The 25,126-nt window shown below is 39.6% G+C and overlaps 2 protein-coding genes across 2 annotated transcripts; both read left to right on the plus strand.

Annotated features, from left to right (window-relative positions):
- Positions 1 to 1,428: 1,428 nt before the first annotated feature.
- Positions 1,429 to 5,629, plus strand: LOC146325780 (THAP domain-containing protein 3-like). Its single transcript, XM_084719889.1, is given in 6 exon segments — positions 1,429 to 1,508; positions 1,724 to 1,916; positions 2,060 to 2,167; positions 3,783 to 3,886; positions 3,888 to 3,924; positions 5,510 to 5,629. Coding segments are annotated over 6 exon segments (642 nt in total).
- Positions 5,630 to 7,328: 1,699 nt separating this feature from the next.
- LOC146325781 (uncharacterized) lies at positions 7,329 to 24,367 on the plus strand. The gene is given in 7 exon segments (XM_084719890.1): positions 7,329 to 7,338; positions 7,523 to 7,533; positions 7,615 to 7,762; positions 7,765 to 7,905; positions 14,439 to 14,550; positions 22,222 to 22,397; positions 24,285 to 24,367. Coding segments are annotated over 7 exon segments (681 nt in total).
- Positions 24,368 to 25,126: the final 759 nt, after the last annotated feature.

Here is a 25,126-nt window from a genome sequence, read left to right on the forward strand (position 1 = left end):
AGTTTTATATCAGTCGGCACTTCACACACAATCCCCCTCCCTCCCTCCTCTCTGCTGTCTCTCCCTCTCTAGATCTTAGATCTAGATTGTAGTTATGATTAATCAACGGGGAATAATTAAGTATTTAAAAGTACACAAATGGGACTTTGAGCAAAAAAAATAAAAAATACACACCACTGAAGTATACAGTAATATTATGTTTAATGATCATAAAAAGTTTTTATATCAACTCAGCGCATCTGTCCATATTCACACACTCTCACTCCCTCACTCTCTGCTGCAGGTAGATTTTTTTTTTTTAATCTGCTTTCAGGCGGAGCTAAAGCTCAATCAGCCCTCGCTCCTCATGCTCATGCCTTTTTTATTCCATGTAACTCTCCCCAAACACGAACTGCAGCTGCAGATAAAAAAGCCCTGGTCCTCATTTGATGTTCCAAAATCGAAATAAGTTTGAAGTGCGAGTGTCAAGTCAGTTTGACACATATCAAGATGTTTTCAGTGCGTGTTCTGCCATTTAGAACAATGGGTGAACTTCAAAACATGAGTGTCAGACGCCTTTAGTACTTTTTGGCCTTTAGCATCAATCTGAAGTGACATCACTTACTGATAATGAGCTGTAACAGCTGTATCAGCTGTCAAACTGACTGGTACAAACGTCCAAAGAAACACTTAAGAACAATTTCAGCACCTGACAGCATTTGATAAGATCTGTAAACTGTTTAAAATAAATTATTATTAGCAGTATTCTTCCCGATGTTGATTTTAATCATCATTTGATAATTTATAAATCATGTCAGCTATGGAACAGTGTTAGTTGTTTACTTAGACTATTTATCTGCCTGCATTATTGTTATCTGCACAATAATACACAAACCCCAGCCAGCACATGGCCGACCTTCAACGTTGAAATATGGTTGAAATTATGTCAGTTGTTGTTGCTAACACAACATTGAAACAACATTTAATTCTAATGGTTGTAAAACGTTTTAGAAAATTCTCATATTTTAAATTCTCGTCATTTTGAGCAATATTAACTTTTTGCAGATTAAGTATGTTCTACTTAAAATGAAATTATAACTTTACAGTTTCAACATTATTTATACTATTTTGACAGAATAAATTAATAGTGCATGTAATTAAGATACCATTATACTACTAGACAGAATAGGCAAAATAATAATAATAATCAATCATCATCATTATCATTATTATTATTAGTGTTATACATAAATATAACTGCTAATCAATAGTTTTCATGTTATATTGTTGACTATTAATTTAAATACCAACAAAATCGTGGGACCGGAAGTGTTTACATGCTCTTATTTTGAAACCACCATAGACATATATACGTAGACGCCGCATTGAGTGCTGAATCATACGTCGACGTTGCCACCATATTGGATGTGGCAAGAGCGAAAGGAGAAGATGCCTCATTCATGTGCTGCATGGAATTGTACCAACTGGTTTACAGTCCAAACCAGATCTCATGGGATTACCTTTCATAGGTAAGACTAAAAAAATACTTTTGATTGTATTTGGCCATTATAACATAATTTTGCAAACAGAATTTGTTGACTTTGTGGCTAATACTATGAAGTCCTGCACATAATACTGTGGATTCCCGCGGTGAAACCAGCCAAACAATGAAGAAGTATTTCCTATTTAACTAAATTGGCCCGAAGTTGTTAGTTGCTTAGCTAACTTTTCACACACTATGTAGGTTTCCCAAAGATAAAGAGCTGAGAAAGCAGTGAGGAACAGCTGTCAGACGGGAGGGGTTTTCTGCTAGTCTGTCATCCATGCTCTGCAGTGAGCACTTCAGACTGGAGGATTTTGACAGGACAAGTCAGACTGTCAGGATAAGAGATGGAGCTGTTCCTTCAGTATTCAGTTTCCCAGCTCACCTCCACAGGGTAGGTGTATAGGCTGTAAGGATTAGATAATTCAATGCCACATTATGCTGAAAATGTTTTTTCCCTTTCTGAATGTGAAGGAATCAGTGATGTATTTTGTTTTACACTGTGAGATAATTTCTATATTTCATCCTTCACTTTAGCCTGTGGCTACCAGGACGTCTCAGACCTCAAAGAAGGCACAGACGACCCTGTCACTGGACTGTTCCCAGCTTGTCCAAGAGACTGAACCCCTGCCTGTGCCCAGTGTTGTGAGTAATAAGTGCTAGCTATGCCTCAGGCAGCTGTAAGCATTAAAGCCCTGGTTATATTCAAACCTCTTGTCACCCCCCCCATGCCCTTACAACACCTCCCACTCTCAGTCACTCTTTCAGACAGACTCACATACACATATGCACATACATTGAAACATGTCAGTATTGAATCTGCATCCTTCACACACGCGCACACACACACACACACACACACACACACACACACACACAGTGCTGGCAGTACAACTGAGAAGTGATAAGATTAAGAATGTGTAAGAATGTGGCACAGCTGACAGCACATTGTACTAGTAAAGATGTGTCAGACTGTGACTGAGTGATGTAATATAACCGCGTCGTGGGGGCAGCAGTCTAAGCAGGGACGCCCAGACATCCCTCTCCCTGGACACTTCCCCAAGGTCTTCTGGGAGGATCCCAAGGTGTTCCCAGGCCAGCCAGGTGACATTGTCACTCCAGCGTGTCCTGGGTTTTCCCTGGGGCCTCCTCCCAGTGAGGCATGCCCGGAACACCTCCCCAGGGAGGCGCCCAGGAGACATCCGATATAGATGCCCGACCCACCTCAGCTGACTCTTCTTGACTCGGCTCTACTCTGAGCTCCTCCCGGGTGACAGAGCTCCTAACCCTATCTCTAAGGGAGCGCCCCACCACCCTACGGAGGAAACTCATTTCAGCCGCTTGTATCCGAGATCTTGTTCTTTTGGTCATGACCCAAAGTTCATGACCATAGGTGAGGGTAGGAACGCAGAATGACCGGAAAATCGAGAGCTTCTTTCTCATGAGAGACTGGTGCAACGACCGCAATACTGCTGCCACCAGCACTTTCCAGCCCCCTTCCCAAGGTCTCTACACTGCCATTCAGCCAATAGGCCAAAACAACAGTGAGGCACCTATCCCCGACCTGAAGGTGCAGGGCAGCAACCCTCTTGTTCACCGGGGAAAACCACCGCCTCTCACCATGGGCAACTCCAGAGTAGAAAAAAGTCCAGCCTCTCTCAAGGAGTTGGGTTCCAGAGCCCAGACTGTGTGTGGAGGTGAGCCCGACTATCTCTAGCCAGTACCGCTCAACCTTCCACACCAGCTCAGGTGAGGTGACATTCCATGTCCCCACAGTTAGTGTCCATGTCCCGGGATTGGGTTGTCGGGGCCCCCGCCCACAACTGCCACCCAAACCACATTGTATCGGCCCCTTCTGAATCCTTCCACGGGTGATGGGCCTACAGGAAGGCGGACCCATGTTGCTCTTTCGGGCTGAGCCCGGCCGGGACCCGTGGGCAGTGACCCAGCCACCAGGCGCTCGCCTACCAGTGCCAACCCTGGGCCTGGCTCCAGGATGGGGCCCCGGTAATGCCGATCCGGGCGACGTAGTCTTCCTTGGTCTTAAAACATCCATTGGGGGCGTTGGAACCGCTCTTAGTCTGACCCGTCACCTAGGACCTGTTTGCCTTGGGAGACCCTACCAGGGGCAACAAGCCCTGGACAACATAGCTCCTAAGATCATTCAGGTTGTCAAACCCCTCCACCATGATAAGGTGGTGGTTCAAGGAGGGGGTAATATAAACATGACTTATAATATTTTCATCCTTGTTTGTACTAGGACCATTCCTATGCTCTGCCTTCATTACATGAGGATCTGAGGGCCAGACTCAGAGAAGCCTTGGATAGGGTGGAGAGTCTGGAAAGAGAGAGGAGGGCAAAGAACACTGAGTGGTATTCTGGAGGATCTCAGGGTGAAGAAAGTAATAAATGAAGAGTTGAAAGAGCAGCATATAATACTTTCCCTTCTTTGTTAAGACTTCCTAGTGATTTAAATGGTACTTACTAATTTTCCTGTGCTAATTGAATTTCAGATCTTCCAATACACCTCCTGTTAAAACAGAGCCAAGACTACATCAAAGACCAGAGGGATTTTGCCATCACTTACATGGTCCGTAGGCGTACAGCTATCTGAGAGAGACTCTTAATATCAACCTCCCACATCCACATACGTTGCAAAGGTATTGTTCATGTTATTTGAAGCCTTTTTTCCATGTAAGCTGTGCATATTATTTTATCCTGTTATGACTGAACAGAGTGAAAGGCGGACATAGCTACACCTATCATTATTAACATTACCATGAATAAATAATGATAAACAATAAATAGAGGGCCTTAAACAGATCCCCCTCTCTGAGTTTAATTGTTTGCCAATGGGTATCTGCCAATACTGCTTCCAGTGATTAGTGATCAGCCAAAAAAATCCTGATCAGGGCTTCCATATTAAATGACTAATTTCCTGTCTTACCAAGGTGGATGAGCTCTGTGGATGCCAAGCCTGGCCTTAACATGATGATGCTAGACATGTTGAAGCGAAGACAAGAGGAAGACCCTAAATATGGTTGTGTGTGTCTCATGTTGGATGCCATGGCCATTAAAAAACATGTCTAGTACAACCCCCATACCCAGAAAATGCCTGGATTTATGGATATGGGGGATGGTTTGAATGAGTCAGATGTTGCCACTGAGGCTCTTGTTTTTATGGTGGTGGGCCTACAAGGCCATTGGAAGGTTCCAATTGCCTACTACCTTTTTTTTTTTTTTTTTTTTTTTTTTTATTGGTGATGAAACGCGTGGGAAAAGTGATAGATACATGACAAATAAGTACACAGACAAATACAGATAACATAGAACATATAGATACAGAGAACAGAAAAGTAATTGTTAAGTCTAGGGGTAACGATTAACTGTACTGTGTGTGTGTGTGTGTGTGTGTGTGTGTGAGTGTGTGTGTGTGTGTGTGTGTGTGTGTGTGTGTGTGAGAGAGAGAGAGAGTGGACCAGTGTTCCGTGAAATGACGCAGACATGGAGTATATGTGGGAACATAAAGAAATCAAACATTCAAAATTAATTATTAATGTTGCCATACAATCATAACTAACTAATAATAATACTAATGATGATGATAATAATGATATTAGTAATATTAATAATGATACTAATAATAACAATCTTGATAGCTGCAATATATGATCGAGAAAAAAAAAGATAGATAAGTAAATAAACAATAATAATAATAAATATATATACATATATATATACACACTTATACGTACCTACACACATTCCTATATATATATATGTACATACACATATATACATATACACATACATACGCCCAGAATTAATGATGCGGCGGTGGGGGGCGAGGGGGAGACTGCATGTGTATATCTTCCTTCCCCTTCTTTCTTTTCCCCTTTCTCCCCTTCTCTTTCCTCCCCCTCCCTCTTCCTCCCTTTTCTTACATTTACATTTAAGTTATTCATTCATATCATATGTTCATACCAGGGGGTTGTTGCTTTGGGCCGCACCCAGACCGGAGGGAGGATGCTGGCCCATTGCATGCCTTCCTCCTACCCTGAGCCACCCCCAGACCACTGGGGAGGGAGTCTGCCCACTGAGGAGTGACATTCCCCCTTTTTTTTTTTTTTTTTTTTTTTTTTTTTCCCTTTTTCCCTTGATTTTACATATTTACTACATAATTTATCCTCCACCCCAAATAACTGGGATAGGGAGTAGGGACGCCCAAAGACAGCCCCACCCTCCCCCTCTGGAACCAGCCATGCCACACAGGGCCTGGGGGGGGGGGGGGTCCACACCCCCTACACCCCACCACCGCTGTCTGTCAAACTGTATCTGACAACATAAGTGAAAGGAAAGTGAGATGGAAAATGAAAATGGAAATTCATAAATGATTAAATAAATAAATAAATAAGAAAATTGCTACCACTACCACCACCACCATCATAATAGCAACAACAACCACGATAAAATAAAATAAAAAAAAAAAGAAAAAAGGAATAGATAATATCATAATAATAATAATAATAGTGATGATGATGATGATGGTGATAATAATAATAATAAATTAATTAATTAAAAATAAATAAATAATAATAATAATAATAATAACAACAATAATAAAAAAATAATAATAATAATAGTGACAGTAATGGCAGTAGTAACTGAGTGGAGCAAAACTGTAAGTAAGGGAAATGATAATAGCAGTGGTTATAGTTTGTCACAGTATAGAAATAATGAAAGTAAGAGAAGAAATAATGGAAAAAACAGTGTAAGATAATTGCATGGAGTTGATCGATAAGAAGTAAAGAGAGAGACAGAGAGAGTGAGAGAGAAAAGAGAGGAAGGAAAAGAAAGAGAGAAGAAATAAAAAAAAAAAAGGGGGGGGGGCAAGGGTAGTGGATTGCATGGGTTCTGGTGTTGTGTAATATGGGATGCTAGAAATGTATGTTTGTTGTGGATGGTGGGCAGGCAAAAGAGAGATATGCATGTGTAGGAGCGTTAGCTGTTTATCATTCACTGGTGGCAGGCAAAAAGGGGTAGTGAGAGAAAATTGGTGTAGGAGTTACAAGGTTAAAGTGTTGCCTACTACCTGACCAAGTGCCTGTCTCTGCCTGGGCAGAGAGAGTAGAGTTCTTGTTGAGAGGCAGTGTTATGGTTTAACAAAGTGGAGGACCCAAATGCAGACGAAAGGAGGCGGAGAGGAGAGTTCAAAAGAAATTTATTCCACAAAAGGTCAACAAAAACTTACATGAAACAAGGCAGGTGAATCCAAAAAACCAGGCAGGAAGAAAAACCAAAAAACCATACACAAGAGAACACTAGGGAACACTGGTATGCACGGAGACAAGAGCGAGTGAATGAACCAACAAAGGAAAAAGGACAAGACACAGGATTAAATACATTAGGGAGGGGGAGAAAAACAAGACACAGGTGAGGGCAGTCAAAGACAGGTGAAACTAATTACTGAACACAAAAGGCGGGAAAACAGACAAAGACAGGAAGTAAAGACAGGACACACGAGGGAGGACCAGAAACTACCAAACTAAAACAGGAAATAAACCAACAAAATCCCGAACCATGACAGGCAGGGACTATTTGATGAGTTTGGGGATGAAAGATGGCACACCCCTTCACCAATTAAAGAGGTTTTAGGAAATAGTGAAGCTTTTGTTTGTATGAAGAGTTCATAAGTTTATGACATCAAGTTCATATGATGTTCTGTTCTAGGCTGGGCAATATGGATAAATTCAAATGTAATTTTGATCAAATACCTCTATATTGATATAGAGAGAATATTGAAGGGATGACTATTGGTACCTTAGAAGATATTGGTGCCTTACAAGATATTGATATATTGCCCAGTCCTATTCTGTTCTCTTGTTCCGTATGCTGCATCATAAGTTCAAATGATGCTTTGTTCTCTGGTTCCAATGTTTTTGCAATATCCTGTTTTGTTTCTGTTGGACTTCTATCTTATGTGTTTTTCATTCCTTAAAGGTATTATAATGGTACGTATGGCAGTGTTGATGTTTTCAAGCTTTCCCATTTCTGTTATAATATTGTTTGTTGTTGTGTTGGCTGGTTTGTAGTTACCAACCTGCTTCGGTAGTCTTGTGGTGTACATTTCAAGGTTTGTTGTACGCCAAATTCTGAAAAAGTTGTCCTGTGATGTGTGCCATGGTAGCTTGGTGACTGATACGTTACTCGCATCATTTGATCAAAGCTACCACTTGCTCACACTAAAAACAAAGGATGAGTGATGATTCCTTCTGTGGGCACAGTAAAGGTGGTCAGATTAGCTGAGTGGTTTATTTGCCAGTCAATATCAGGGCAAGCTGTCAAAGTGGCCTTGATCTGCCAGTTTGTCCGGGCTGAGATTGGTTCTGAGGATCTGTTTTTTCTGGGGGGGACATTCAAGATACACCCCAGCTGGCATTTTAATGTTTTTTCACCGTTGAATCAACGTCATGGACCATAGTTGAATCACCGTTGGATTATGTTTTGATTTTGAAAGATGAAACAACGTTGATTTTGCAACGTTGTTTCAACGTTGCAAAGTCAATGTTGTTTCAACGTTGACTTCACAACGTTGAAACAACATTGCCCCTTTCAACATAGGTGAATTTAGGTCTTGTGTCAACACTGAATTAACGTTGAATTATGTTTTGATTTTGAAAGATGAATCAACGTTGAAATTGCGACCTTTCTTCAACATCTCACAAATTTATTTACATATCACATTTCATACACAAGGGCAATTCAGTGCTTCAAACAGAACATCCATATAATAAATACAATTAACAAGTGGAGGAAATACAACAAATAGTAAATAAAAAGGGATCATCAAAGTTAATTATATAACATCATAGGACAGCATGAGATAGTGGCACCTTCATGAACAATACTTGGGAAAGCAGTTGTTACAATTTATTTTACAAAGATGGAAAGGCGTTCTGTCACAATGTATATATTTTGTTCAGTGAATGAAAATGTAACACATTTGTACAATAAAACTGCAACAACAGTGGCCTCTGCTCAGTATCTGCACTGTCAACAGCAACATTCCATCTGTTTTCCAATTCAGCCTGATTTTCAGCTGATCAATAATCAGTGTATTACCTGATGACAGCTGGCACACATCCAGTTTGGAGAATCATTGGAGGACAAAGGACCAAATTTAAGGGATCTACTGCTGCAGACAGGAACACTGTATATTTAGAATATTTATATATCAACTGTAGAACACATATTCTTCTGCATAAAGTGCACTTATACGTAAGATTACTGTCATTCTACGATTGAAATAATGTAGTTCTAAATGAAAGGGCTTTCTAGCAGCAGGACAAAATGGTGAAAATATTCTAAATATAGCATACTGCTACATTACTACTATTAGAATGCCACTTAAAAAAACAAACTCCAATTTTAACACCTAGGTATCTACAGCCCTCCAACAGCCTGCAAAAATGAAAAATGACAGTGTAGAACAGAATAAACCTGAACGAACCATTCAACAAACAGGAAAGGCAATTTGTATATATTTGTAAAGAGAACTATAGACATTAACTATAGACTGAAGACTGTTCTACAGCATCCAGTCCTCAAGGGCTATGTTTGTGAAATCAGGAAGAGGCACTGTCCCCCAGCATCCATACCTCAGGGTGTGTATGTGTCTGTGTGTGTGTGTCTGTGTGTGCGTGTCTGTGTGTGCATGTGAAATCAGGGAGAGGCGCTGTCCCCCAGCGTCCATACCTCAGGGTGTGTATGTGTGTATGTGTATGTGTGTGCGTGTGTGTGTGTGTGTGTGTGTCTGCATTTGAAATCAGGGAGAGGCGCTGTCCCCCAGCGTCCATACCTCAGGGTGTGTATGTGTGTGTGTGTGTGTATGTGTGTGTGCATGTGAAATCAGGGAGAGGCGCTGTCCCCCAGCGTCCATACCTCAGGGTGTGTATGTGTGTGTGTGTGTGTATGTGTGTGTGCATGTGAAATCAGGGAGAGGCGCTGTCCCCCAGCGTCCATACCTCAGGAGGTGTCTGTGTGTGTGTCTGTCTGTCTGCGTGTGAAATCAGGGAGAGGCGCTGTCCCCCAGCGCCCATACCTCTGGGTGTGTGCGTGTGTGTGTGCATGTGAAATCAGGGAGAGGCGCTGTCCCCCAGCGTCCATACCTCAGGGTGTGTGTATGTGAAATCAGGGAGAGGCGCTGTACCCCAGCGTCCATACCTCAGGAGGTGTCTGTGTGTGTGTCTGTCTGTCTGCGTGTGAAATCAGGGAGAGGCGCTGTCCCCCAGCGCCCATACCTCTGGGTGTGTGCGTGTGTGTGTGCATGTGAAATCAGGGAGAGGCGCTGTCCCCCAGCGTCCATACCTCATGGTGTGTGCATGTGTGTGTGTGCGCATGTGAAATCAGGGAGAGGCGCTGTTGCCCAGCGTCCATACCTCTGTGTGTGTGTGCATGTGAAATCAGGGAGAGGCGGTGTCCTGGTTAGTGGTCTGGGTTCTTTTTGCGGCCGCCACCACCCATCCTCTCTGGGGCATATATCAAATATTTGCTTATGGTGGCCATTACTTTTGTTTGTGTTGTACTGAATGTGGTGCAGGCAGCATCTAAAGTGGAAAAAACAAGCCACAGGTTAGATCATATTCAAAACTACAATTCTACATTAGCAAAAATATCCTTCCTGCTCAATTAATAACACATCATCCCCAATATTAGATGGAGGATAATTAGGCTATATATTAATCTTAAAGCTTCATACAATTTTAACAATGTGCAATAAACAATTTAATGGCAGTGCTCTAACATATACAAACAACAATAGTTTTATCATGATACCAAAATTTTGATTTTGATATCAGTACTGTTTAGTTATCACAATATTCAGGAGCCTATCCCAGCTGACACTGGGTGAGAGCCAGAGTACACCCTGGACAGTGCTAACCACTACACGACTGCACCGCCTGTTATATTTATTTGATTTACAGTGTTAATATGACGCTTCTGCAGACCAGCTAAAAAGATTTCAACTCACAAAAAGAAGAGATTTTACTCAGAGCTGAAAGAGACTTAATGTTGTGGAATGTGAGGGCAAAAAATGTTAACTAGTGGTAATTAATGAGCTTCGATATGTGCTTTGATACGGAGCATGTTCACATGTCCATGTTCATACGCTGCCTCTGTTCGTGCTAGTCCAACAACTGGTTGTGTACAGTGTTTCCCTTGATGTCAGAGTCTGAACAAAGACTGGTGTCCAAAACCAGTATTGCCAAGACAGAGGCATAAAGGAAAACCATGAAATCAGCCGCAGCAAACAGAATTTGTTTGTGGCCGAACTGAATGGGCATGGCCATTGTGATACTCCTGGCCTGATAAGCTCGTCTGCTGTGAAGAGCTTATAAAGAGCCACATTGCATCTAAAACACAAAACTCTGTCTCAGTGTGCTGCTGACCGTCACAGCTGTGTATGCTGTCAACATGCCATTGTTGATGACGTCAATGAGTTCCATCCCCCCACTGCTACAGAGCAGTTTATCTGAAATGTATTAATATCAAATGTGTCATGTGTCCAAATTACACTTAATTCACACTGCACTTAGATGGGTCCTCACTGACACACTTGCCAAATTTGAAGTAAATTAGATGAGCGGTTCTCAAAATATGTAACACAACTGGTCAGACTGACAGACAGTCTTTGCTTTTATAGAGGTCAGCCTAAATAAAAAAAAAAAAAAAAAAAAAAACACACAAACCCTTAGGATCTGTCACAAACTTACCACAAATAATCTGGCAAAGCAAAGACTGAGAAAATGGCAGCTTCCCACATTTTCCTTTTAAACTCATCTGAGCCATCATGGCATTTGAGAGAGTCCTGAAAAACACAAATATATACGTTTAAAATGTTGAATGTAATGGTTTGGTAAGAAAATAATAGGTGTAGCTAAATTACATTGACTTACAAAACATTTACTGTATGTAAACACAAATGTATATATGCAGTTATTTGCAAATGATTCAATTACTTAATCAGTGTACCACGTAATTTAGGAAATTACAGTTTTTAAAAATTGATTGACAGCCCTAGTTTTAAGATTTTTGGTCTGAACTTATTAATTGGCAACTTAACTGACAATTTGAAGAAAATCAGAAAAGACTGTCTGAATGACCTTCATCAGTATACCTGATGAGGGTCGTCCAGACCAAAACATCAGATTTTTAATAAATCAACAGAAAGCGAGACAGTGTGCGGGACTCTTTTCTGATTTTCTTCAAGTTGAATCTCCCTCCGATGCACCTGTCATACATTCAAGTGTGCAGAGACCTTTTTTAACATAACTGACAATGAAAATAGTTGCTTGATGCATCACCGTAGGAGATAGAGAGATAGACTGATGTGATTTCATGGCACTTACTATATTTCTGTTGAATAATGAAACAATGTGTGGGGAAAAAAAAATACTTACGCAGCCATTGACTTCTTTACCATGTCCACGTCATCTACACCACCAAGTCTTTTCAAATGTGCTTGCTGAAAAGGAGTAAAACAAAGAAATTCAACTGTCCTGTAAGATAAACAGAATAGCAGTGCCAGTTTCATGCAACTCTAGCATTATATAAAATTTGTTCATTGTAAAGTGAAGATATTGAAGTGGCCTAGAGTTTAACAAAAGATACTTCATTTCTGTTGCTGTCCAACTGGCTTGGTGCTTACCAGTGGAATGTCATTATACATTTTGGTCAGAAGGTGGTGCTTGAGGAAAAGTCATAAGTCATCAAAACTGAATTGTTCACCTACTGAGGAGGATATTAGCTCGGCTAATACTAAAATGAAACAAGCAAAGACCAAAGCTGTCTGTGTGCTGTCTCATCATTTCAAACCTACCAAGGCTGCACTCTCATTGGCATCCTTCAGACGACTCTCCAGTTCTTGGAATTCAGTTTGTGTAGTTGCTAGTTTTATTTGAATCGTTGTCCCATCAGTAGATCCAATAGCAATCTTTACTGAATCTCTTATTTCGATGAGCAGCTGAAGGACTTTCCTCTGAAATTCTAGGATAAAGGGAAAAGAGTACAGATGTTATATGGTAACACAAACGTAACTTAAATGTTTAACAGAACCACAGTTGTTATTGGGTTAAAAAAAAAAATCTTAACACCTATAGGTACCATGTAACTTAATACCATGAGGCCTGTTCTATGAAGTAGCATTTGGGGTTATGAACATGTTTGTAGCTGGATAAGAAAACCCAGAGTTAACTAAATCAGCTGACAACCAGCTTCTTAGTACAGGTTATCCAAGATGGCCAATGTTATGTTCAGTGAAAACACATAATGAACGGATAACCTGGGTATGCTGAGCTTGGTTCATAGTACAGGTCTCAGAGAAGTCAGTGAAGTGCAACATAAACACCACTGTCATGATTACAAATCAGTAGAGAGTCTACTTACTTTCCTCTGACAGAGGAAAGCTTGATGGCCTCAGTTTTGGAATTGAGGTTTGTGGGCACACTTGAGCAGGCTCTGATCTTTCCCTGGCCTCATTGGTTTGGTATGGCACACCCTGTCTTTTTCCCTCACTTGACAGTTTTGTAATCAAGGACCTTGCTCTCTTCTTGGTGGACTTGGGTGGGTGACTATTCAGATGCTGCCTCAGCCTTCTCTCTAAACTCCTTGTACTCTGGTCATAACTAATGAGATGAAAACAGCAATACATCAACAAAATGTTTTTCAATAGGTCATGGTCTACGAACTTAAAGCAGGTTGTCAAAAGGTTAACTGAATTAATGGATTAGATTGGGCTATTCAATGCTCTATAGTCAGACACTGTCTTACAAAACTGTCAACAAATCTATACTTAGACTTATGTTTGCAATAGAGATCCATACTTGCAAAAAAACAGGCAGCATTTCTAGTGACCAGCTCACCTCCTATGGCCCTTTCTGTATTCATCATGGGAGGCCACATTGGTGCGTCTGCTTTTGCTATGTGACTGGGAATCTGAGGAACTCATCTCTCTACCTGCAAGGGACTCTGAGGGACTCCAATTGCTGTGTGAGAGGGAATCCGAGGAACCACTTATATGGCGGCATGAGAGGGACTCAATGGGGCATCTCCTTTGGCTTTGTGAGAAGGACTCAATGGAGGTCCTCCTCCTCTTCCTACAGCTGCGCGACACAGACTCACTGGGGCTCCTCCTTCTCCTCCTGCTGTGCGAGAGGGGGCTCCTCCTTCTCCTCCTGCTGTGCAAGAGGGACTCACTGGGGCTCCTCCTCCTCCTGCTGTGTGAGAGGGACTCACTGGGGCTCCTCCTCCTCCTGCTGTGTGAGAGGGACTCACTGGGGCTCCTCCTCTGTCGGCTGTGCGAGAGGGACTCACTACACTGTAAAGAATTTCACTGTAAAATAACAGTAAAATACTGGCAGCAGGGACGCCAGTATTTTACTGTTATTTTACAATGCACCTACTGTAATTTATTTTAACAGTATAGTACTGTATTTTGAATTACAGTATATTACCATAGGATAACAGTGGGTGGTGTGGTAATTTTACAGCGCATGTACTGTTATTTATTTTAACAGTATACTACTGTATTTTGGATTACAGTACATGACAATAGGATAACTGTGTTATGGTAATTTTACAGTATACACCAGTTTATTCACAAAGGATATTAAATCTGCTATTTTGCATTTAATTTCTATAAATCCCCACAAATTAAAAAAGTAGCTTATAACATTATACAGGGCTTTGAAATTCTGGACTGAACAGCAAGTCAATCTGGACCCATGTCCATCCATACCTCATGTTTATCATGACAGCAGGTAACATCCACAAGTCCTACTATTAACACGCAAAACATGACTTTTCTTGTATTTTACTTAAATTGTGTACCTTCTTGTTCTTGTGCTTCTACCTTAAGCCTATCACAAACGCATCCAGCAACATGCATCCACCACTATTCGCCTGTCTGTGCCAACTGAAGAAAAGCAGCAGGTTAAGCAGGCGGAGGAGACGGAGGAGAGTAACACAGAGTGAACAACGCAACGACCACTCACTCTGATGCTGTTTTCAAGAATCAAGAACTGACAGAGTACAGAGCGCTCACACTAATGCCGTTTCCCAAAATAATCATAAGTGAACTGATTTAATGTTGATTAAATGTTATTGCCAATCATTCCTGAACTCTGAACTTGAATAAAAATCAGATCAGACCTTTAAGTAGCAAGTTTGAGAACCCCAGGTATAAAACACAAGAGTATATATATTCCATAACATTGCTGTACTTTAATACAAACCCTCAGCAGACTTTGTAATACTAATAACATTTAGAACATTTGTATTACAAAAAGACAAGGTATTCCATTACCTATTTGGAAGAAACTGTACATAATAATAAAATCCTTAATAACAGGCTTTACTAATAAGCATAACTTCAGACACTGCATTAAAATAGCATCAAGAGCAGTGAAACAGAACAGTCTAGCTTGTAAACAAGTCTTTTGCACATGTAGATGTGAACAATAACCGTGAAAGTGGAGAAAGAGAAGACAAAGGAGAAAGACAGAGTGAACAGTGAGAGTACTTGACTGCAGCATTTGGCTGGTATCCTCAATCACTGATGACTAGTGCCTGTAAAACAAACAGACAAACAAAAATTTAGCAACACAACGTCACTGGTAAAATATAAAAATGTGAAATGAAGAACAGTTCTACCTCACTCAGCAGTTGGTTTGCAAAACAAGGTAGACAGAGCTAACAGACTTTAAATTGCTGTGTGAAGGTGAGGCGGCCTGGCCTACTGTTTTTTTTCTGCAAGCACGAAATCACACAGGCAGCACCGTTTGGATCCTCAGGTCGAGTGAGGTCCAGAATTACTGTTTATCACCACAGGTGCCACCACAGAGAATGAAATGTAGATCTTCAAGATAGTTACCTGTACTGTCTATTTTTTAGCTGGCTTCAATTGAGTCAAAGGATACCCTGATGTTACCTTATTTACAGAACTATTTCATGAAAGGCTGAAAATCTGATGTCCTGTTAATAGGCTGGCCTATATTTGTAAGAACTTTTAAATGAAATTAAATGAGTAAGTGATAAGATGCTAACACACCTTACAAAGGTCAGAAACAACACCAGATTGCTAACGTTAGCTAACTGAGTTCAAGCTTGCTAAGTTACAGAGCTTGCTTTGCCAATTTTAGCAGCCTGACCAGGTGAAACAGACCTAATGAAATAGGCTATTATTTATAATGTCAACTGTTTAATAATCATGCAGACAGTTTTTGGAGATAAAAATAACTTTACCTCTTTGGCTGAAGTCCACATGGACTGCTTGGAATGATGAAGAAGCTGTGCTGTCCAAAGTCAGGTTCAGGAATATCCTGTCACATCTTGTCACTCAAAAATGACTTGAGTAATGTGAAAAGCTTGATTAATAATGAAGTGGTGTCATCAAAACAGAAACATAAGCCCACAATTATCAGTAAGATGCTGATGGATAGTGATAAGACTTGTGAAGGAATGTGGTGCCTATCTCCACCGCTTGACAGAAAATACTGTTTTATACTGTTAAATTACTGTTTGTTATTCTGAATATTTAACAGTATTTTACAATCATTATAAAAAACAGTAAGATACTGTTGTAAATTCACCGTAAATTTACAGAAATTTGTTACAGTGTAGGGTTCCTCCTCCGGCCATGTGAGAAGGACTCACTGGGGCTTCTCAACTGCCTGCACGAGAGGGACAAACTGGGGCTTCGCCTATGCCTGTGCAAGACAGACTCACTGGGGCTCTTCCTCCAGCTGTCTGAGAGACTCCTCAATGGGGTTACTCCTTTGGCTTGAAGGGATGTCAGTTGTACCTCCATATTCAGCTAATGAAAAGAATAGACCATATTAAGTACAGCAGAAGTTGTTAATCTGTCCACTGTTCTTCACATAAAAACAATTTATATGTTGCAGCATGCATCTCAAGTACCTACCTACTCAGTAGGTTTGGAGGTATTTTACATTTTGGAGCAACAATGGATTAATGAGGAAAAAATTAAAGACTAAATACCAACACCTTTTTTGCAAAATGTAAGTAAAAGAAAGTAAGCAAATCTGCACCAGCGTTCATGAACAACATTCTAACACTTAAACTTCAGTTAACAGCAGAATTTATCTCCCGTTTTAGCAAAAATAGACCACCACCTACCAGACTGCACCTTCTTTTGAACCTTTTTGGGTACACAGGGGAGAGGAGGGAGATCATCTATGATAGAACAGATAACAGCCATTATTAATTCACAAAATGTAACTTTAACAATAATAAATGCTTTTTTTTTTTTTTTTTTTTTACAAATGACAGTTGCCATTTAAACATAAAATTCTTAGCAGGTCATTGGGCCAACACTGCCCAAACAGCTTCAATACATCCTAGTATAGTTTTCTGAAGTTTCTGGGACTTTATTGGGGATGGAACACTTTACTGCCCCCCAAAACAACTTCGCTTTTTCAGCGACTTTACCAACAATTTAAGTTAGGTTTTCTCTTAAAGAAAGCACATCTCCCTATAGCCATATTATACAAAGCCTCCTCATATAGCATACTGTTTACACTAAAAAATGTTTTGTTTTGTTTTTTGAAATCCCTGTTACATACCTGTATTCTCACATGTTTGGAGGTCAGCATCAGCCACTCTATCCACATCGCTGGCAGGAAGATCATCTGCAATAAGTTATACAATATATATATATATATATATATATATATATATATATATATATATATATATATATATATATGAGCTATTAAAAAAATTCCAGTTAGAAGAGAGGGTTTGGGGTGTGGGGTCAGTGACTACATGCATATTCAGAAATCAATGAGAGAGGACTCAGGGGCCATTTTAAGTTTTCATATATCCAAACTTAATATCATGTTTGGACAGGGGTGAGTTTAAAGGTTTAACCAGTGGGACTTGACAGTGTTTTGCCTACCCATTTGGTAGTCAGGGTAGAGCTTTTTCTTTGGCTTCCTCTTTTCAGGAATCTTTAGCAGCTGCTCTTCTGAACAGCTCAGTTCAGCAGTGGTTGTGAAATCATATGTTTCACATTCTTTTTTGTTATCTGAAAGACATTATTATAAACAGGTATTATAGAATTTATGATAAAAATAAGATTAAGTAAGATTAACAGTACAGTAAGATTAAGTAAGTAAGTTAGATAACTATTTCATAAGACTGAGACAGTGTAGGATAACTTGCCCAGGAAGTCAAAAGTAAGCCAAAAGCAAACTGAAATCTGCTTGTCCCAAAAATGAGATGGATTCTGATTACAGGTGTGCAATTTACATCATGTAAACAAAAATTCTAATTACATACCTGATTGAATTTTTACTTTCATCACAGGAAATTTCATCCATCCATCTTCAGGACTTTTGCAGGTTTTCAAGGCCCTTTTCAATCTTTGATTTGGCCAAGATACCCAACCACTGTTAATCCAACAGGATGGTATGACTTCCTCCATCTCGGCATCACCTTCTCTCCATACAGCTCTTGCCCACATTGTTCTTGCACTAGTATAGTGGTTTTCCACTATACAACAGACACACAAAAAAATAGTGTGAAAGCTACCATCAAAATAAATATTGCTAATGTGTGGTAATGTGACATTTTCAGTATTGCACATTATATCCATATATTATAGCAGTAATAACAGGTAGAAATGAATATCACAAATTGTACTTAATAGAGCTGCAATGATTAATCAATTAATTGATTATTAATCACCAACTATTTTGATAATTGTTTCATCGTTTTGAATAATTTAAAATTGTAAATACAATACAATACAATTTTAAGAAAAAAGTCAAAGTTCTCCAATTTCAGCCACTTAAATGTGAACGTGTATAAATATTTTTCGGTTTCTTTACCCCTTAATGAGAGGAAAATTAGTATCTTTGGGTTGTGAGTAAAACAAAACATTTGGGAACGTCATCCTGGCAAACAGTGATTGAGATTTTTCAATTTTTTTGACATTTAAAAACAAACAAATATTAATTGCTTATTTGAGAAAATAATCGGCTGATTAATTGACTATGAAAATAATCATTAGTTGCAGCCCAAGTGATTATATTGTTAAGGATGTACACACACCTTGAGAGTATAAAAACTTCCACAGAGAGGGGTCTATGTTCAAAATGACTGTTTGTTTGTTATAGTCTAACACTAATACTTACACGTCATTGACCTGTCCCGCAATATCCATTCTGTGCCTGTGTGTGTGTCAGGGTGGGGGGTGGTGGCATGGGGATGACTGGGGCAAGGTGCTATCCAGTGTGGCACATCCAGTATCCACAGACAGTTCTTAATACCTTTCACTACCATGAAGCATTGGTATTAAGACATAGCCATTTTCATATGGAAGACATACAGCTTTCTTCCTCAAGTCCTTCTGCTCAATGAGCTTTCGTTTTCCTTTTTTTTTTTTCATCCCTCAGAAGGGCTATGTTGACAAGTTTAGAGTTGCACGGAGTGTCAAAGAAACTCTCTAAACAGTCAAGGTGGTACACATCACACACACACATTTGATCTGTCCTCTTTTCTTTTACAAAGGCATAGCCATCTCCAACAAAAAAACAGGAGTCCTTCTTTTTGGTTGACACCAATGTCTGCTGTGGTGCTGGTGTAGTGCCAACTTTGTCCATTGTCCATTTCAGCTATCCTCTTAGCAAGCTGTGAAATGGGGCTCTTTGCATTTCGAACACATTTCTTCAGTTTGTGCAAATGGTTCTCAAAGGGAAATGCACAGATCTCATTTAAAGAAGTTCCAAAATTCCTAACATCTTCTGCTAGGTGGGTAAGAGAGTGGACATTGTACGAAGGGAAGATGGGACTGTAGAGCTTAGTCGATGTTTTATAAAAATACATCAATAATTCTTCTGCATAGGCAATGTATGCCTTTCTTGTGTCGTCATCAGAGTCCAACAGTATGGACATGGCAACAGTCAGTGTCAGGAAGTGGTTGTAGAAGCTCTTAGGTAGCACAGCACGGAGAGCAACAGGTCCAGTGTACAGTAAAAACTGTCGAAATTCAGTTGCTTTCCATCTGTCCAAAACAGCAAGACTTCGTGGTTGTCTGGCAAATTCCCTTGGTAACTTCCCATTGAGAGAGACAAGTGTGGATGAGATTTCACCAATTTGTCTCTGGGACAGTTTACACTCTCTTGGACCCTGTTTGAGGAAGACCAGTATGCGTCTAACCACTCCTAGGCAGACCAGATGCATGTAGTCTAATACAAATGACTGTATGCACCGCAAGCCCACATCTACCAGGGGTGAGTGTCCACTCTGGTGAGAAGCATAGGACTGCCTGTTGAATTCCTCATCAGTCCTTGGGGAAATCACCTCTTGTGGTTGGTAATTGTACACAACCCTGTGGTTCACATATTGTCCTTCAACAGTGCATCGTTCACAACTAAAGTATGCATTGTGTCCCTTAATGCATTTCAAAAATGCTCTCGCTGGGGTATCACAAATGAAGGCATTAACTTTTACATTAAGCTTTCCACCTTGGAATGAAATTTTGTCTTGTTGCAGTCTAGTAAGTTCGTCAAGAAACTCTGACATGAAAGCACTTACAGAATTGGGTTTCTCATTGCCACAGTATATGGCTTCAATAAATGGCTGAAACCTTTTCACACTGCAAAGAATTGGCCAAATCTGGACATTCGATGACTTGAACAATGGTAACCCATCTATGCTGAAATTCAGCGCGACATCGCTTTCTCCAGGAAACTCATGTGGATACTGTGAACATATTTTCAAAAGTCCAGACTCAAGACCAAAATACAAATATTGACCGCCACATAGTTCCTGTACTTCTACTTGACGAGGAGTTTTTAACAGTGTTCTTGCATCTTTGGGCAGCCGATGTCCATGTTTTCTCAATACAGGGAGAAGTTCATCAACAGATGTGCGTGTTGCTTTATTCTTAACAGCCCATTTGGCCAAATCAGCAGTTAAATCGCTGGATTCATCTGATGAGGATGTCACCCTTTCTGAACCATCACTGTCACTATCAGACTGCTGGTCATCACACACAATATTTTCATCCTCAATGCCTGCATCATCCAACTCTTCTCCAAAATCTCGAGTGACTGCATCAACAGGAAAAGGTTCATCTTCCTCACTGCTCAGTGCCATTGCATGCAATTCAGCATTTCGCCGCCGCCATTTTTTCAGGTAGGCCATCTATTACATACAAGAAGTAAAAGGACATATAGGGGGAAGTGTTTACTGGGGTTGCAACTAACAGTTATTTTCTTGATTAATAGGAGCTTGTTTTAAAATGTCAGAAAATGATGAAAAATGTCTGTCAGTGTTTCCAAAAGTCCGAGATGACGTCCCAAGTGTTTGGTTTTACTCAAAACCTTAAGAAGCTAGAATCAGAGAATTTAGACTTGTATTCTTTAAAAAAATACACAAAATGATTATCAAAATAATCTAACTAAATGATGAAGGTACCTTTTAGGATGGCAATATTAATTTTCTTAAAAATTTACACAATAATTAGACATTGGTGGATAATGGGAAAGAGAAAACAAGGACCACCTGCGCCAAATTTAGGTGAAGTACTTGTAAAAATTAATTCACATCTGGTATTCGACATTTTCAGGAACAACGTTAATATTTATGATCCACACATCGTGACTATAACACATCGTGACCTCCGTGAATCCATGTAGGTGTGAGTATTTGGTCTCAGACCGCAGCATTGTTAACGGAGCTTTGTGTATTTTGCATAGACCATGGTTGTCAAAACGTTACATAAAAGGAGGTGAAAAAGTTGAAAATTGTGAACAGCTCACATTAATTTGCTCTCTAACTGGAGGGAGACTTGTTAACTTCGGCTACTTTGTTTATTGCTCCTGGTACACCTACTGAAACAGAAAACACCAAAGGCCGATGTGACCAGCTATCGTGAACGATAGACAGGACTAGCTAAACTACCAAAGCTAGCGCTAGCATGACTACGGTCGAGCCAGCGCTCGTCAGGTCTCACAATTAAACAAAAATAAACGGACCAAATATCACGGCATATGACACAGACACAATGGACAACGGGAGGTGGCATGTATGTATTGTTTACATTTACATTTTGACTATATGGATTTCTGCTTACCTTTTCTGTGTTCGCGCCACTTTTTACCGCTCCTCTTCTTCTTCGTTGGATTTCATAAACGTCTTGTCATCTCGTACTGTATTCTCGCGAGATATTCTTATTCTTCTCTTTTGTGTGTAGTGGCGGGTTGTTTTTAGGTGTATACCGCCACCTACCGGGAAATGGGGTCCACTCGCAATATATTCCCACAATGACATTTTACCATTTCAGTGACCATATAGCGTCATGTCAGTCGAAAAAAAATGAATTATAGAGTTTTCAAAGTGGTATTTAAAAATACTAATAGGATAATAATAATTTAAAATAATTTAATAATTTAAAAGGCTAAACTTCTTAAGTTCAATTATTAATTCTGTTACCTTTCATATGTTGTTTCAACGTTGTTTCAACGTTGAAACAAATCTTGTTCAAATTTCAGTGTTGATTCGAGATCATTTTGTTAACCTTTTTACAACCATCAGAGTTAAACGTTGTTTCAACAGCGTTTCAACGTTGAAACGACAACTGACATAATTTCAACCATATTTCAACGTTGAAGGTCGGTCGTGTGCCAGCTGGGACAGTTTGGGATTGACAACCGCCATTTTGTGCTGATGTCACCAGTTGTGTCTGTCTTCCACAAACTGAGGCTGCACCACATTGACAAACTGAACACTCTTCAGTTGCAGAGTGGCAACACATGGAAAAAGCTGTGCAGGACCATTCTTTTCCAAGGTTTTTAGCTTACACACACACACACACACACACACACACACAGACTGTAGTTGTATATTGTATAGATATATGTACGTATATATGTTCATCAATGCTCCCCCGTACAGATAGATGTATGTATATATGTTCATCAATGCTCCCCCGTACAGATAGATGTATGTATATATGTTCAGATATATGTATGTATATATGTTCATCAGTGCCCCCCCCCCCCGTACAGATAGATGTATGTATATATGTTCTTCAATGCCCCTCTGTACAGATAGATGTATATATATATGTTCATCAATGCCCCCTCTATACAGATAGATATATGTATATATGTTCATCAATGCCCCCCCCATACAGACAGATGTTTGTATATATGTTCTTCAATGCCCCTCTGTACAGATAGATGTATGTATATATGTTCATCAATGCCCCCCCATACAGACAGATGTATGTATATATGTTCTTTAATGCCCCCCCGTACAGATATATGTATGTATATATGTTCAGATATATGTATGTATACATGTTCATCAATGCCCCCTCTGTACAGATAGATATATGTATATATGCTCATCAATGCCCCCCCCATACAGACAGATGTATGTATATATGTTCTTCAATGCCCCTCTGTACAGATAAATGTATGTATATATGTTCATCAATGCCCCCCCATACAGACAGATGTATGTATATATGTTCATCAATGCCCCCCCGTACAGATATATGTATGTATATATGTTCAGATATATGTATGTATATATGTTCTTCAATGCCTCCTCGTACAGATAGATGTATGTATATGTTTAGATATGTTTGTCTATATGTTCATCAATCACTGAATATCAAAATGATTAATCAAAATCAGTTAAATGTAAACAATTGTGCTTTTTATTCAGAAAACCCGCCTGTCACATCTACATTTCAGGATCTGTTTATTATAAACACAATGTTTAATGTTAATATTTCAATTTTTATCATTACAATAATAGTGCTACATACATTGGTGATTGTAAAAACTCATAAAAACAGAAAAATACATATGTTGGTTTGGTCCTTACCTATGTCCTAAACATATAAGGAGTAAACATTTATAATCATCACATGAAAAGTTACATACGTTGTTTTTCATGCCTATTTGTTTCCCAAAGATATTAGTGTGTGTGTGAATGGGTGAATAAAAGGCATTAACTTAAATCACTTTGTAGTAAGGCACTGTATGAAGTTCAGTCCATTTCCTTGCATTAGTTTACGGGGCAGATCTGCCACATCCAATATGGTGGACATGCTGACGTATCGCAGCAACAGGCCAACCTGCTCAATGAGGCATCTACATTTATATGTCTATGGTACTAATGTCTTACCTACGCTGACAGCGTGAGAATTGCATCATCCTCTTCACAGTGGAGCAGGCCAGGCTGACCATCTGCTTGTGTCTTGAACTATCAACACTATTGGCATAACTGTAAGTAGTTGACACGAAACAAATACTTGTTTAAATATTTGTTCGGAAATTCAGTGTGTATACAGACTATATTAGTTACACAGCTAGCATTAGCAAGCTAACAAGCTATGTCAGCAGCTTGGCTAACCAATGTAGGAGACACTCTGGTAATGTTACATTAACATGACACCACGTCCTCTTTGTGGGCTTTGAAAAGTGAAATAAGCAATATTATCTGCAGCATTGATTAGCTCCCGGAGGTCAATTAGATGTGGATCGTAGATCGGTTAATGGCATCTGTTTCCTAACTAAGCTTATAATGTGTTTTCAATGGGGAGAAGTGTTTTATATCAAAATTCAAGTGTTCTTTTAATACTTTTGCTCGATCTTCATCTCTCGAGCTCAGGCTTTCAAGCTAATGCTGTTAAATGCCCTGAAACCTCTTTTAACTTCAGACCCTCTTTGGGGGGTCCGAAAGAGGGTGCTAAAGTACCCAAGAGCTGCTTTCGACATCAGGCTCACACGTGTAGTGGAGTGAAAGTCATAAGTTTCCAAGAAAACAAATACTCAAGTAAAGTACAGATACTCAAAAATGTACTTAAGTACAGTACTCAAATAAATGTACTTTGTTACTGTCCACCACTGAGTCTCACTGTACCGACCGTGTGTACTAAGACTTGCATGGTTTAATCTTTGAGATAAGCATATTCAACTGGTAGGATCAACGAGGTAGCCCTTGTCATAAAGCACTTCCATTCTTATTATGAGGCTGACAAACACATATGAATCATAAAGATGACAGTGGCAAAACAACATTTCACAACATATTGTAAATATGTGCAGCAGTTATAAAAGGCAAAACAGTACAAATACAGTGAATTTTGATACTTTCTGAAGGTGAAATGGGCATAAAAACGAGGAATAGAAGAAGTTAAATTTTAATACCTTTTATCCACATTCATATTAAATTTGATAATAACATCACGTGTGATGCACATACACCTCAAATTCATGAACAGGCAAAAAGAAAAGTACACTAATGCAGTGGATTTGGACATTTTTTGAAGATTAAAGGGACAGAAAGACACAAGAAAAGAATGTTACGTTTTAATCCCATCTATCCACATTGATATGATATTAATATGATAATATCAGCAAATGTGATGCACATACTCCTCAAACTATGAACAGGAAAAAACAAAAGTGTACTAATGCAGTGGATTTGGGCATTTTCTGAAGATCAAAGGTGCAGAAAGACGAAAGGAAAGAAAGTTACGTTTTAATCCTTTCTATCCAC

The sequence above is a fragment of the Lutjanus erythropterus genome, chromosome 6, assembly GCF_056507025.1.
Source record: "Lutjanus erythropterus isolate fLutEry1 chromosome 6, fLutEry1.hap2, whole genome shotgun sequence".
NCBI lineage: Eukaryota > Metazoa > Chordata > Actinopteri > Lutjaniformes > Lutjanidae > Lutjanus > Lutjanus erythropterus.